Source organism: Perissodus microlepis, chromosome 23 (assembly GCF_051167445.1).
Source record: "Perissodus microlepis isolate ML-2025 ecotype Zambia chromosome 23, ASM5116744v1, whole genome shotgun sequence".
In the NCBI taxonomy this organism is placed as follows: Eukaryota; Metazoa; Chordata; class Actinopteri; order Cichliformes; family Cichlidae; genus Perissodus; species Perissodus microlepis.
This window is the reverse complement of record NC_140482.1, coordinates 38480522-38496215: the sequence shown is the minus strand read 5'-3', so window position 1 is coordinate 38496215 and position 15694 is coordinate 38480522. Positions and strand designations below refer to the sequence as shown.

At 42.9% G+C, this 15694-nt stretch overlaps 1 protein-coding gene across 11 annotated transcripts in view; it reads left to right on the top strand.

Moving 5' to 3' along the window:
* The window catches only part of elavl4 (ELAV like neuron-specific RNA binding protein 4), a 74379-nt gene that overhangs the window by 8519 nt on the left and 50166 nt on the right, over positions 1–15694 (top strand). Inside the window, exon 1 of one of the 11 annotated variants that reach the window (XM_084920476.1) lies at positions 5986–6336. The exons of 7 other annotated variants lie outside the window; for them this stretch is intronic. In XM_084920476.1, coding sequence (XP_084776602.1) covers positions 6328–6336 — 9 coding nt within the window. In that variant the 5' untranslated portion in view covers positions 5986–6327. Of the gene's footprint in view, positions 1–5985; positions 6337–7252; positions 7549–15694 lie in introns of those variants that run through there. 3 more of the 11 variants (XM_084920473.1, XM_084920475.1, XM_084920472.1) reach the window with 3 other exon arrangements.

The window sequence follows — 15694 nt, the reverse complement described above, 5'->3', positions numbered from 1 at the left end:
GCCCCTCATCTTTTACTTCAACTATATGCAAATACGGATCTTTACATTATCTATACATCTACAGCTAGCGGAAACTTTATGATTACTGAGAGAGCTGTTGGCCTGCTGAAGTTGAATGTCACCCCAAGCTGTGGACCACTCTGTTGTCCAAATGGACACTAATCCACCAGAGTCCTGTTGAGAATACACTCTCGGTGCCAGAACACATGCCAGACTCAACAGCAAATGCATAGCTAAGCCTTTCTGGGCACCTACACAAGCCATCTCTCATTTGTGTTCCGTTACAACCTCAAAGACCATTATGACCATCATCTCTTTCATATAAAAGGGAGGGGCGATCACAGTGCTGGCTTAATAGCTTCGGTTTATATTCATTCATGTGTAGATTTGGTGTATTTATGTATATTTCCTGATATTTTCACGCATTAGAAAAAAGAAGAAGTAGAAAAACAGCAGGGATTTTGAATTAAAACAACAAACGAGGACTGTAAGAGTGCAGAGTTTACATAGTGGCTGAACAAGCACTCACTCTCAGATAGAGACAGCGCTTTCAAACAGCCCCCTGTCACATCTCTGCAGCTTGCAAAGCTCCAGCCATACCAAACAGCTTTGAGTTAAAGTTGAAGAAAGTGGCTGTGACAAATGCAGCACAGCCTTGTTCCGGGATCAGCGTGAAGAATTCATTTCTGATCTAAGGAGTTTCTACGAGGGAGAGTGACACAGGCAGGGGTTAAGCTGACTGCGTATCATGCCCAGTGACACGGAGAGAAGAGGATGTAGGAGGAAAGCACCAACTAGATTAGCTCAATTTCACCAAAGAGGGGAAAAAAAAGCCTTTAATGTGATGTACATTTAGTTAACATCTGCCATTCGAGGGATCTTCTTTCTGTATCAGGTTACCGTGAGTTAACAGATTTGTAAATGGCAGGCCAGTGTGGGATTTACTCATTAGTTTTTCCAAGGAAAAAGATCATTCAAAATGAAAATTTACACGAGCAACATCAGAAACAATGCATTCAAAGCACAGGGCTGTAACTCGTTTTGATTTGGTTACATTGGAACGCAGGATAAGTGCTTGATTTTTACAGCAAGTTTGAGATTTGTAATATTTGTTCACTTTGTACTCTTGTACATTTATCCCTTTTCTTCCAAAATAATTTAACATCATGTGCCCTTGGTCACTTAAATAAGATGCCATTGTGTTGATTCTGTTTGTCCTGCTTATAGACACGGGTTTTGTGGTAGGACTATGTCCAGCTGCTGTAATCCATTACTAAACTGCCAGAGCACTGTAGCCCAGTGGGGCCTGCTTTTGAGGAGAAAGAAAAGAGGTGATTTGACTGATGATGTAGGCACACCGCGCATCTGTGACTTACCAAGCATCAGCCAAATAGTGTGTACGATTTCTTCATGAAAGTAAACCTTCTCGTCTTAAAAATTAAACCAAGCAACAAAAGTCAGCAGAGTCCAAACTGGCCATTGTTGTCCAGAAACAGGCATGTTATCATGTTAATAGCTATCTGGTGGCTAGACCCGGCAATGCTGATTTTGTCACTGGAGACAGGCAAGCTGAAGGCTGTGATTCTCATTTGTTGATTGTTACCGGCAGAGGGTGGACACCTGCCAGGAAAGAGGCAGTCATCAGTCTGAGTAGCACAGCAAGATGCTTCTACTGCCAGAACTTCAATAGAGCAACTAAATCTATCCTTCAAGGGCAAATCAAAAAGATCCTAAGTGAACCACGGCACACCGAGGAGGGTGCGCTGAGCTATTAAATGTATTAGGCTGTTTTACTGCGTCGACTGCTGTGAATTATGGGATGTTTTTAAACCGAAATTAACAAGGCCTGATAAGTATTTTATTATTCTCCACGGGTCTGTTAAAATACCGTTTTGTCCTCAATTACTGTGTTTTGCCATACTGCGATAATTCAGGTTCGTACTGTTTTCTGTCGGAAGATGAGTTTTTCCTTCCAAACACAAGTTTTCCTTCTCTTGTTAATTATCAAGGTATTTTCTTCCAGCACTTTGAGGTAACACCTCAACTGGCATCTTCACTTCTCCCCCTTTAAATAGAAGCCTTATTATGCAGAGTGAAACATAGGACAGGTGTTGAAACACTGTGTGTGACAGTTAACAAGACTCAAACCGAGAGCACCCACAATTATCACTGTCTGCACACTGCATATTCAAACCGAACCTGCTATACGGCGTACGCTATTCTTCACCTGCTCTTTCACACTTGTTACCAGAACGCTACGTGTTGGCTGCTTCCAGAGTATAATGTGTAAGCACAGCTTTAGTATGTGTAATTGTGCAAACCTCTCCCATTGCGCGTACACAAACAGATCCTTCTGGGTGTGGCAGAGATGTAGCATCTTGAGTTTGTGCAGGAAAATCAGAATGAGTAAAAGAGTAAGTGGAACTACGCAGTCTGCAGTTAATCCATTAAGGTCTGTGACTAGAAGGGGTTTAGGGAGGAGAAGCTGGGCTGAAGAGAGGGCAGGAAGAGTTCATGACAATTAGCCAGCTCTCTGCTTTCAGAATTAGCAGGTTGGAAGCACAGGATGAAAATACTTCTGAGGTGCAGGCCTTACATCTCCAGCTCTACAACAGAGACTGTGTGAGAGTGTGACACGCTCCATGAATAAAATTTTTGTGTATGCCTAGAATCAGCTGTCCTTTTTGTGTGTGTTTATGGATAAGAGCCAGAGCCAATAAGCGAGATGGGGCTTCACATTGCTGACAGTGTGGCTGGCCCTGCTGGGTTATAGCCACAAAAGCTTTTTAAATTTCAAAATGTTGCAAAAGGAAAGAAATATCATTTATCTGCTTACAAACGATTTAGCGATCAGTCATCATCTAAAAGGCCAAATAATGCATCCAATCAAAACTAGGCACTTTTTGTGCAAAGTATGACAAAATGGAAATACAATTAAAAAGAGTAGCCCGTTTAGTTATTAGCATTAATTGCTTTTTTAAATTTATCCAGTGCTGCATTGCAGTTTATGTGCGCTAGACATAAACTGTACATAAAGACAGGCCAGATCCACGAGATAATGAGCTGTACTGTAATATCCAATCTGGAGAGTATCTCAACATGAATGCCCTTGATAGAGTATCTTAACCACTCCCCCCATCTGTCCACGCACAATATTATAATGCTCAGTGTATGTCCTTAAGTATGGCAGCAACATGGCTCCGTCTTTGATATGCGTCTGTGTACAGAAACTGCACGCACTCCATAACACCGCGCACGGGAAAGAACAGATTGTGTTTATAGCTGGTAGTCACTTTCATTGCCTTTTAAAATCATTGTCCTGTAGCGCAATCTAGCAAAATGACACACAAAGCAAGACAACTGCGAGGGACTATTTTCACTTTCAAATCATATTCTCATTTAGAGAAAAGGTTATTTGGTTTATATTACAGTGGAGAGAAAAACAACCTCCAAACACCGTCTATTATGAAATAAGAAAATTATCACCCACTTTATTTTACTGCTTCTACACACTGGCAGTTAAAAGTTGACAAAACACATAGACAAAATTTAAAAAAAAAAAAAATAGGCGTGATTTGTATGCAAGTCACTGCCATAGATTTGACTTTCTACTCCTTACCGTAAGGAATTAAAATGCAACAATAAAAACACAGTTTGGTCAAGAATATTAAAGGCTGTGGGGTGGAGAATGTCTTTTCCTGGGTCCTACCCAAAGCCTTTATTAAACTCAAAGGTCAGCGCAGGAGGATAAAAGATGGATAGAAGACGGAGGGTTTGTTGCCTGTACTATTCAGCTGCAAATTTTGCTTCTCTCTGCTCTGTGGCAGAAAAGATAAAAAGCACATCACAAAGGAAGAGAGACAGAGACGCACTTCTATTTTAATCCATTTTCATTGTGCTTCATTCTACATTACTCTGCCTCTCTTATGTTATGTACCGTGTGATCGGTACAAATCTCCAGACTGCAAGTGCCAGCATATTTTTTTATTCTATCTGAAACAATAGCGAGCTTGTTCAGCCCATCTTTCCCCCTTGTGCACGTGCATGTCTACTGCTCCGACCTAATGGAAGGCGTAGTAAGGTTTCTCATTAGTATGTCAGCCACATGGCTTGGTTAGCTAGCTAGTTGTAGCTAAACAGACAGGTGGACGTTAGGGAAGAAGCAGAGAAACTGGGAAGCTTTAGTTCAGTCCTAACACATTTTTTCCCCCTGTTTTTAACAGTGTTTTATTTTTTCCACTGTGTTCATTTGGGAGCTAATTTGTCAACCTACTTGAGTGTATGGTTGAAAATCCCGATTTAAAATTGTATAAATACACATAGTGTTATTTCTGGTGTCAAGGTAGTTATTGTGTGTATAGTGCGTCCCCTGTGTTTTTACAGTAGATTATATATGTAGAATATGGCCCTTTCATGTGTTGCAGAGGTTGTAATTTAGTTTCAGACACAAAAAACTCACATTCACGTGATTTTCAGTGGATGGTTGGCTTTAAGACCTGAAAATAATAACCCGTGCTGTTATTCTCAAATGCTTTGACATGTCAAAAAGTAGTGCCAGGTGGTCCAGTGGGACTGTAGGTCCCTTGTTGATTAAATAACTGTTTACCACTATTTTTCGAATAAACGTTGTATTTAATCAGTAGATAGAGACTTGTAACTAACCATTACCATTTTTAATACTAAACACAATCAATAAAAGCAATTTGCTTTCAAACTTTTCAGATTACATATGTATATTATACTGGAGTCTTGTATCAGGATATATTTTGAGCTGCAAGATGAGGAGATACCTCTCTTAGCTTAATGGATGTCCACTAGTTCCATTAGGTTTGCTGGGCCTCGCATAGCTGAAGGCTAGTTGAAACAAAACAGCAGGAGATTAAGAGTTGACAGCCTCTTATTGCTGCATAGAACACGAGGAAAAACAATATGATAATGTGCTGCGAAACTGATGATGTTTTGATCTCTTGGCAACCCGAGGATATAGCCACTGCAATATCAAATGAGGCTTTATGTTCATCGACAACATAAGGTGTTTGAATGTGTTATAGAGTGGGAGCCAGAATATGTGTGCATGCGAATATATTATGTGTGCTAATAGGTATAGTAGGGTGTCAAGCAACATGTGTTTCCGTATTTGCATTCTGATTGTACGCATGCGTGTGTATGTGTGTGTGTTTGTATGTAGCCTGGTTTGAAGCTTCAGCCAAGAATTTCTGCCTGCAAGGTAACTGTGTTAAAGGGAAGCAAGAGCTCCCTCTTCTTGTCTGCCTGAGTTAGAGGCCAGGTGGACAAAATCAACCTGAGGCAGGTTTGGGGCTTGACAAAGACAGTTTAAGCTAGCTGCCCCCACCCATTAATATTCATTATTACTAAACTGTAATGAATATTATCATAATTGTCAGAGTAATTGGCAGTATCAGTAATTATGAATTTGATATGATAGCAGCATTTTGATTAAATATGCTCGCTCTTCAACACAGTAAACCAGGGATGTGTGCCCTGCTGCTTAATGGTTAGATTGTAGTTTGATTGTAGTTTGTAGGGTTTTTTTTTTTTTTTTAAAGAAGAGTAATTTGGAAGTTTTTCTGTTTTTTTTGGGGGGGGGGGGGTTGATGCGGCTGCAGTAAAATAACTGTAGAAGAACGGCTTCTGAGGAGGAGGGGGAGAGGTGTACACATGGCTTGACGACTGCGGCAATCATGCAAATAACCTTGCAGGCGCGCTCGTACTAACACACTCCTCCGTGCACGTGTTAGAGAGCGTGCAACTCGCGCATAATTATCAACAGTGAAGTAGTGCATATATGCGAACACGAACCCTCCTTAAAAAAGCTTCCCTGGCACCTGTCTCCCCGCGCGATGCTTCTATGCCATCCCGCGTCGTGGACCACACGAGCCTGCCTCCCAGGCTCTCATCCGCGAGCGCACCGCCCCGTCCTCACCTCCGCAGCCAATGGGAGAAGACGCGCGAGATGACTGGACAATCCGTAAATGGCTTTTGGGGGAAAGGTAGACGGTGTTTGCTCGCCGTGAATCTTTTGCTTTCCTTCCTCTTGACGCGGTGTTTGTTTTAAGGGGAGTGCCTTTTTGTGTTTTTGCGCTGGCCGAGGGCTTCCGGGGGCTTCCACACACACAGGCGCGCGCGCGGTTTTGCTTCTGTTTTGTTTTGGGGATTCCTTTTTTTCCTATAGACTCACTACACCACGACCCCGGTTCATTTATCCCCTTTAAAAAACAAGCCGCTGCTCCTCTGTCCCACTCTCCTCCCTGACTTCGCCGGCTTTTATAGTACCGAGAACACCGACACCGACAGCCCGTCACAAGAATGGTCATGGTGAGTAGATGTCGTAGTACTCGCTTGTGTTTTTATTGTGCCACATGAGCTTTATTTCACTGTGACCATGTAGCCTATCGCAACGGTAAAATAAATAAATAATAATAATAACAATAATAAAATGTTGGGACAACATTTCTTTGAGCTTCTTACTTTAAAAAAAATTAACAAAATTACAACAGTTACCCCGTTTAAAGACGTTTTTTCTCTTGCATTTCTTTGGGACACACCTGCTTGGACAGGTGTGTGCCGACTTCCCGCGAGTTCGTGTTCGTGGTTTCGTTCTGTTATATTTGAAGCCGTCGTAGGTTTAAAGGGTCTAAATCGGCATTAAAGTAATCGAACATTATTTAAAACAAAAACTTTACTTTTGCGTGTGCGTAAGTGTCTGCGTGTGAAGTAGGGAGACAGGGAGTGAGGGAGACAGCGATGGCCTGTATGCACACACAGTCATATAAATGTACGGGGGATTTTAACATGCAACCCAGTAATAGCTAATTTATATACACAGTGCTGCGCAGGCATCCTATTACCATAGCGCCTGAGGCTGTAAGCGCTCTGCTCCGCGCTGCTCACTCAAGCACAGACAGACCTCAGCAGCGATTGATTGCTTTGCTGGGATTCAGAGAGCCTTTTCTCTGCCAAACCGGGCTGCGGCTGGCGTGTGCCGAGGAGGGCTCGGAGCCAGCCAGAGAGCGAAGGTGTTAACACTGATGGAGGGGAGGGGAGGCCGAGGGCTGACGAGCAAGCCGAGAAGCCAATCAGAGACTCTAAAAGAAAGTCGGGGGGGGGTGAGTGGGCGTGGGCGGGCTCTGACCTTCCAGCTGAGCAGGCGAATGGGCAGGTGGTTGTGGGAAGGAGGGGAGGGGTGGGGGCAAGGAGGGAGGGTGGTAGGAGGGAGAGCCTTACTGCAGCCCAGCACTCACATCCATTCTGCTCTCAGCATCTGTGGAAGAAGGCGATGTTTGCTCCGTACACCTCTAGCACGCTGCTCTCTGCTCGCTGCTAAGACTCAGAATCAGGCAGAGAGGAAGAGTGCAGAGGAGAGGAAAAATAAGGAGACTGTGTCAGAGGAGAATAAGAGAATAAGAGTTTTAAAAAGAGTAGGAGATTTTTCTTTTCTGAGGCGTTGCTGTAGCTGTTGTGTGAGGAGAGAGAGAACGTGAGACAACGGCCAGCATCTCCCAAATGGAGTGGAATGGGTTTAAGATGGTAAGGAAGGCTACGGGCAGCCTGCCACTGTACTTGAATGTACAATGATAACTGCTGGTTAATTTTGAGCATCCTATAGTGAGCTGAGTAGCTTGTAGTTGTAGATATACTGTCCACCCACAGTCAGTCAGAATTATTCTTCTTGCTCAGCGAGTGCTGCGATACTGTTGAACTATTGTTGTGCAGAATGTTAAGTTCCTTCTTACGGGGACGAGGGCTACAGCGGGGGGTTACACTGTAGGTTCGTGGGCAGAATGAAAAAATGAGGGAGGCAGATGGAGGGACGGAGACGGATATCAGGCTAATGAGAAACGTGCGGAGGCAGGAAAAGAAGTAAGGAAATAGGGAGGGAAGGGTTAAAAGAGGGGAACAGCACCCATTTTATGTTGAAGTCAGGGCTGTGTAGGTGTCCCCTGTTTTTCCAGCCTTTGCACCACTCTGAAATATTTACCTGTGTATAGTGCTGCAGAGGTAGATCGCACATGGTTGAGGGTTAAATGTCTTTTTACATGGTAAGGAAACTAGACTTTTTTGTGGATTTGCCATTCATTTATGCAAAGTACTGCATGTAAGTTAAATGAGTAGCCATGTTATCTGTCACGCCGCTTGTATAGACAGTCCGAGGGTGTGCTGTCCATGTATTGTGCCAGAGCTGAAGAAAAGATGGGAGTAGGTGTGTGAGTTACGCGCATGACTGGATTACAATAGATTATAATGTCGTGCATTCTTTCCCTCATTCTCAAGTTTTATGCCCCTTTCGGCTATGTGTAAGTGCGTGCATGTGCGTGCGTGAGCTCACTTGTCAGCACGGGAGTGATGATTACAAGCTGTTTAAGTATTCTGCTTTGCCTGCTCTCGCTGAATTTCACTTTAACATTACATCCATTTACCCATTCATCCATCACATTCAAGCGACAGAGTGAGAGGTAGACTAATAAAACTAGCAGCCATTTTATTCCCAGTTGTTTTTTTTACCTGTCAGAAACAGAAAGACAAAGTTGAGCCTCGTTGCCGATTCATCAATGCTATAACCACAGAGTTATTATTATTATTATTATTATTTAGCATCTATCTTTTTTCAAAATGGTTCACTTGCCATCATCAAAGTGGACTGACTCACTTGGGTATTTCCACTAGGAACAACAGAAGCATTTGTCAGCAAGTACATTTTTTATTTGCGTTCAGCGGCTAGTTTTCCTTCGGAATGTAATCAAAATGCTAATTGAAAGGAAGGCGACTCTTCCTTAGGTGCCGCAGCTACGGGCACTAGCTGGCGTGCTGGCAGCCGTAGTGTAGCATGGGTGTAGAGGCCTGTATCACAGGTAGAGTGGCGACGTAAGAAGACAAACGTAGGGGTGTGAAAGAAAGCGTGTGCAGCATTTAATTTGTAGATACACACACAACTTAGTTTGGAAGAGGTGGACGCACAATGTGAATGACAAGGACCAGTGAGAGAGCGGGTGAAAAAGTGGAATATTCATTAGTATTGGAGGTATTAGATGAGTGTGCAGCCATGAAGCCTCCTGATGGGAACCAGTGGGGGACCTGCTCTAGAGACAGGCCATCATTTTACAAAAATACACACAGATACACACAAATGCGCAGTGGCTCTATTACCCCGAGGCAGAACACCACAAGCTCGAAGGTTACACATCAATGCTAATAGGGCGGGGTGTATGAGGAATTTATTAGCTACAGTGCACTGACCATGTGTTCGGGAATTTAAATGCAACTGAAGATCAAAGACCTGAGACACGAACAGATAGGTGTACGAGTATGTAGCATGTAAGGTTTTTGAAGGAACAATACAAGTGATTTGCAGACACAGAGGAAAAATATGTGGATGATAAGTTCACAAATACAGAACTAGAACTACACAGACAATAAAGAAACACTGCTTCATCAGTTCAGTGACAGGTTAGCATGCGCTTCTGCACGACTGGTTCTGTGTGTTTGTGTTTGATTGCGTGTGTGCATCAGAGGGCCGACTGACACGTGTACAGATGGAGAGTGACATTGTTAAGTAGAGCCTCATTAGAGACCAAGCAAATACATAAAGCGAGAGGGGTGAAGTGGTTCAGACAGAGGAACAGCTGCCTCTTAATCTTCTTTCCAGTTGTCTTTACACAAACATCCGCTCTGCCAGATTTAATGTGAATGTTTGCGTTGCATTATTTACTGTTGACCAGACCTTTAACTGTTCCTGGTTTTATCATGATCATAGCGGGGTTTAAACTTAATCTTACACTATTACCAGATTCACAGATATTTTGCCTTTGTAACTATATTTAATTACAGATATTAATAATAATGATAACAAAAAAATTAAACTTCTTCTTCTTTTTACTTTCAAACTTATATGTTTTCATATTTCAACTCGGTGAAATAATTTGCTTCTATACTGAAAGTTGCCTCCTCACCATTTGGGGCCTCTTATTACAAAGCTGAGAAACTGAACACTCGGACCTCTGATGTTTGTCACAGAATAACAAAATCCCCCAAAAACAGCCTTCTTTGACTTCCTTTAAACTCCTCTTCTGGGTCAGTGCTGATTTGCTGTTTGCTTTTAAGAGGATTTATCAAAACTAGCAGCTTGTAATTTATACTGAAGATAAAAAATAGACTTTTAGGTTTAAGTGAAAAATTTGTATTGTCCCTGGTTATGCATTGCTTGTCAGCACTAATTTCTCACCAAGTTTCGTAAAGTTTACTTTAGACAAGGACAAATGCAAAATAAGCAGAAGGCCTATGGCGGTCTTCTGTTTGTCGTGTTAAGAGAGCACAGTTATGGCTGTGCTGCTGTTACTGTTGTTGATTCAGTTTTTACAGGCAGAGGTTTTTCACATCCACAGTAATTAGATGAAATGTCAAATGGTCACATTGTGTGCGTTGCGTGGTGTTGTTTATATACAGTATGTAGGTGTTACTGTGTCTCATACTGTCTGTGCCGCCTCTCTAGCTGTAGGTGTAAATGACCAGACCCATTCAGGCACATTAAAAAGGATTTATCAAAGCTGAGACACGTAGAGAGAAGTCAGCAAGGATAATGGCAACTTTAGTGCAGCGAGTCCAATAAAAACATTCTATAGAGAGTTTTCTCAGGAGACTTTTAGATAGATGTGATAGTGATGTGTGAACCAGAGAAAAGGAGTTTAACTATGTATGCATCTGTGGAGATTCTGCAGGAATGAATATTCCTGATTAAAATCTGATAGTGTAATATTTTAAGAAGGTGATGACCAAACAGGTCGTACACCTGAAAAGATACAATTACCTCCCCTACACAAACACAAAAAAAGGAAATCAGAATTACCCCTGACAAAATATTTATTATCCCTTGAGACTAACACATCCCATTTATGTATAAATATGTAGCTGGCTGACATTTCAAAAGTAAAGATTTGATTTGCATGTGACATAACAGTACTAAGATGCCAGGATATTTGGGTTTGCGCTTACTTTGAGCCAAGAGCTTGTGCCACTGCTCCAGCGTATTTTGCGTGACGACATTATGCAATCTATCAGCTTTTTGGTGGTACATCGAAAAATATTTTGTTGTCTTTAAATGTCTTTTCCACTTTTCTTTAAACAAAAGCTGGATGGAAGCAGTTAATGAGCCAAAAGCCTGTTTGAATAAGAAGCTGCTGTAACAATCTCTGTCCCAATTAGCACGCTTTGGTTTTTAAATATTCCTTTTGTGCGAAGCCTAAACACACATGAAGACTCACAAAACGGTCACGTTGAAAATTTAATAGGCTTCCACAGTGATTTCCTTCATTTATTTAAAATGTTTTTTTTCCCTCTCCTTTTTAAAAAAGCTAGAAATTTGAGAGGCATGGTGAGGCATTCTGCTGTGAGGGGAACAGCATTCACAAATACTAGACCTAATTCCTTTGGCAGCAGCTCAAACTGCTACAGACAGACACATAATCAGCTGGGGAGTGTTAGTGCCTCAGCCCACTAGCAAACACAGGACCGAGCCCTTGTTGTGCATCGCTGCTTTTCAGAATAAATATCCCGATGGAAAATACAGTGGGAGGAAAGAGGTATTCATGTGTATATGGCTCTTTGTTCAGTCAAAAATACAGAAAGAGAGAGGAACACTGGCTTTCCTAGCTACTTTACTGCTCATTCTACTCGATCCACTCTCTCCCTCATCTTCTCTATGTCCCTCGCCCCTCCTTCTCTTTCTCTCATCCTCCACTGTACCCTGTGTGTTTTGGTATTCATACAGATGTTTGGATTTGACTGGCAGTTTCTCCTGAGACTGTGCACAAGCGGCTGACTCGTCTCATCTGCATTTTGCATCCCAGGAAAAAAGGGAACAGAAAGCAGTGGAAAGCGTCAGCAGGCAGACGGGCTGTGTGAATGTGTAAGAGTGAGAGTGTGTGTGTACACGTTGCATGTTTTTTTTCCTATTTTTTGGCTTTGGCAGCTTAACTGGCCCCAGTGCTGTAGCCGTGTGATGTTTAAAGGACGTTTCAAGGTCATGCTTTCGACAGGCCTCACCGCCTCTGACATATTAAACATTTATATATTTCTGTAGCCAGATGAATTATAGATTGAACATGCAACTGAACATGCTACAAAATGGCACCATTGTTGCTGGTAATAGACACATTAAGGCCTACAAAAACAGAATCCCACACAGCGTCATTTAGAGTTATCTTCAGTAGCAATGCGAACACAAGTAGAAAAAGACCAGTGTTGCCATATGGAATAAACCAAGACACTAGGAAATCTCATAAACTCATAAAGCTAGGGGCCACTGTGTATGCTAAAACTAACACACGAAACTACAGCGTCTGCTCATATATATATATATATATATACATACAATAAACACAGGAAGAAGAGGTTGATAAAAAGGCTATTTTCCCCGAGATCAACCATACTTACCCAGCATAGGTTCAGCAGCGCGAGCTAACCACGCAGATCTGGGATGGCATCTCTGATAATAGATTTGTTTGTCCCGAAAGGAATACGGATGATTACAGTAAACGCATTTTCCCTTAACAATTGAGAGGAATGTCATCCCTCCTAAACAGTACACCTTGATGGAAATGAAGAATATGGTACATCAGATCCTTATCGTAACCAACAAACGTCAGGATTAGTCATGATCAGCACCTGTCAAGTCGATACTGGAGGTACAGAGAGAAAAGAAAAGGGGAGAGAAAATTGGAACGGTAGGAAGGTAGATTTATGCTATCTTGTAGATGCACGGCTCTCAGGCACATTCTGTCAGACTAAAAAGCGCTGCTGCTGAATTTTCTGTGGCAATCAGCCACCTCCCTCTATACATTGTCTCCTAAGCATACGCCACAGTATACGAACAGAGATAGTCTCCTGTAGACATTTTCAATTACTCTGCACTACGTAGCAGTAGGGGGGATTAATCTGTTCGTTTGAATGCACGCCACACTTAATGGTTTAGCTGGTGTGCCGCAGGCCTCATCTGTTAGCTGTGCTGGTATACATGTAGGCTTGTGTGTCTCGCTCTCCTATCTTCGTGCTGCAGTAGAAGCCATTTATGATTGCACCACTCACACATCGAGTTAAACTGAGATTAGACTTTCACAGACGACAAGTCAAACTCCAGACTGACTGTGTAGCTACTAGTATGGGGAAACTTTATAGTTTTAGAAAAGTGACTGAAATATTAAGGTATCAGACTCGAGGCATATTCAAAAGACGGCTATTTTTTAGGTTTATATGGTAGTTAATGTAACAAAAGCTTTAAATGATGCCAAGATTCTATCTGTACCAAAGACTCAAAAGAGCAAAGTACATATGCGTGAAATAGGCATGAAATAGTTTGCTATTTCAATATCGCTTAGCATAGGACGACGATTACCGAGCAGCCGCCACTGGATTGCTGTAAAGTTTCAGCTTGTCACTCTATCAGTGAAGCTGTAACCTCCTCTGCCTCTACACGTAGCTTTGAGTTATTCATTGCCTTCATCAAAATGTTTACTCATTAAGACAGATGACGGACGGCTGTCCTTTTCCCTTGCAGCTATTTGATTATATGAGCTCCGGTTCAGAGTCGAATCAATAACCAGATTAGTTCAGCGCACGCATATACACACCAGCATACACTCACATAGTACCCAGGGCTGTGGAATGAATTCTCGAGTACAACGGTCATTCGGTGTCTATGTGATTTAGCTCTATGCCTTTGCTGCAAGGCAGACGCACGCGCACGTACGTGCACACATACGCACACAGGCAGGCCGTGTCTGAGATGCAGCTGATGGGGGAAACAGTGATTAGATTAGGACGAGCACTGCCTCTGCTTAGCAGCCAGGCAAGTGTTCCTGTCTCTCCCTTGTTCTCTCTGTAAGTGCTGTGCTGTAGGTTTTGTTCTTATCGTATACCCCCAGGCTGTTTATAGCTTTTTAAATACCTGTTAAACAAAGCCAATATTATGACTAACAGCCTCAAACCAGTTTTAATTAGACCCACTACTGTGAATTATGCTGAAAATTGAGTTCAGTCAGAGGAGTGTACAAGTTTCTTATTCTGTTGGTCTCCCCTTATGGGGAGGTTACTTTTAGCATGACTATAAGGTAGTGCAAGCAAGTAATACACGTTAGGTTGCGATACCGTAACATTGCTGAATTGCTTATTTTTGACCCAACATGTGCAGGTGGGCACAGTAACAGGGAGAATGTTTGAGAGGTTGAGTGAATCTTGTGTATTTGTGCATGATGCCATATGTTTGTTTATGTATGCACTAGTTTTCCTTAGTGTGTTTTGCTAAAGATAGGAGGCAATCTCACTAAAATGGCTGGTTGCCTGCACAGGTGCGTGGCCGCGTTCACCTGCCAGCTACTTGTGGAGGTGGTGTCCTCGCTCATGACACATGATGCTGACTCAGTCAGATGAGCCCGCCTGCTCTGCCTGCCTCGTTGTCGGTTTTTGCGTCCTCTGTCCCCGTCCCCACCCGGCGAAAAGCAGTTTCAGCTCAACACGGAAATGAGTGTTGTACAGAAACGTAAGCTTTTCCCTGAAATGCAACTCAGAGTAGTACAAGTCTTTGTCATGGCGCTGCTGTAGGTTCTGTTGCAGTGTCACAAGAGCCGCAGTCTGTAAAAGTAACCAAATGTTAACCGAGCCATTGCAAACAGGATTTTCGTATTCTAAAAATGGATGGACACATTTTGTGTCATGTTAAATCACAGCTATATCAGGGATCACAAACACAAACCTATTCTCCACCATCCATGGAAACGAGGTAATTACTTTGTGAATAAACCCCACATGTTAGATAGATACCATCTCCACTAAAACCTTTAACCACATTTACATTTAATTAAGGATGGAAATGGAAATGTAGCAGCTGAGACCATGATTTAGCCTCTTTAATCCACCAAAATGTTCTAGCTTAGGGCCTCGACAATGATCACTCCCATCAGTCACAGGGATTACAGCAGGACAGACAGTGATGCACAGCAGAGACATCTTGCTGATTTGACTGAGCTGGAAGCTGAGGTGCTGGCCACACTAGCTAGAAGTGGAACAAAGGCTGGGAAGCTGTTCATGGGATTTGATGCCCTTCAGGGGAAGACGGCTGTTGGGAAGATGGCACTGCAGTGACTTGCAGCTCAGGGCTGAGAAATAGGGGTCAAAGGCATCGGGCAAGGGACTAGCCCTGGCACGGGTGTGAAACTAGAGGAACTGTGATGAGGACCTGAGAGGCGAGGCCAGGGCTGGGGCTAAGGGACAGGGACTTGGACTGACAGGCAAGGCCAGGCCTTCAATTCCAAGGCCCGGTCCCCTGTGCTCCAGGCTTCAGCCAAACAGCTAGGCAGGTGTCCAGCTGATCTCATGCGCCCACAAGGGATGAACTGCAGAGCACCAGTCACTGGAGCTCAACAAATTGAAGTGTCATCTCCAGAGTCAAGATGCTCACCAATTTTCTGCATGCGTTGGTGCAGAGTTGGGATTCAGCCAGTGGACAAATGGCTTCAGTTCCGCCTACAGTTTGGTTGAGCAAAGGAGACTTTGGCGTGTGTGTCTGTGTGTGTGAATGAGAATGACTGTACGTCTGTATAGAGCACTGCAGGTCCTCAGAGTCTCTGTGCTTAAAGGATGCTCTCTGTATGGAAAATATGCATTTCAAAATTACATATAAGTGATT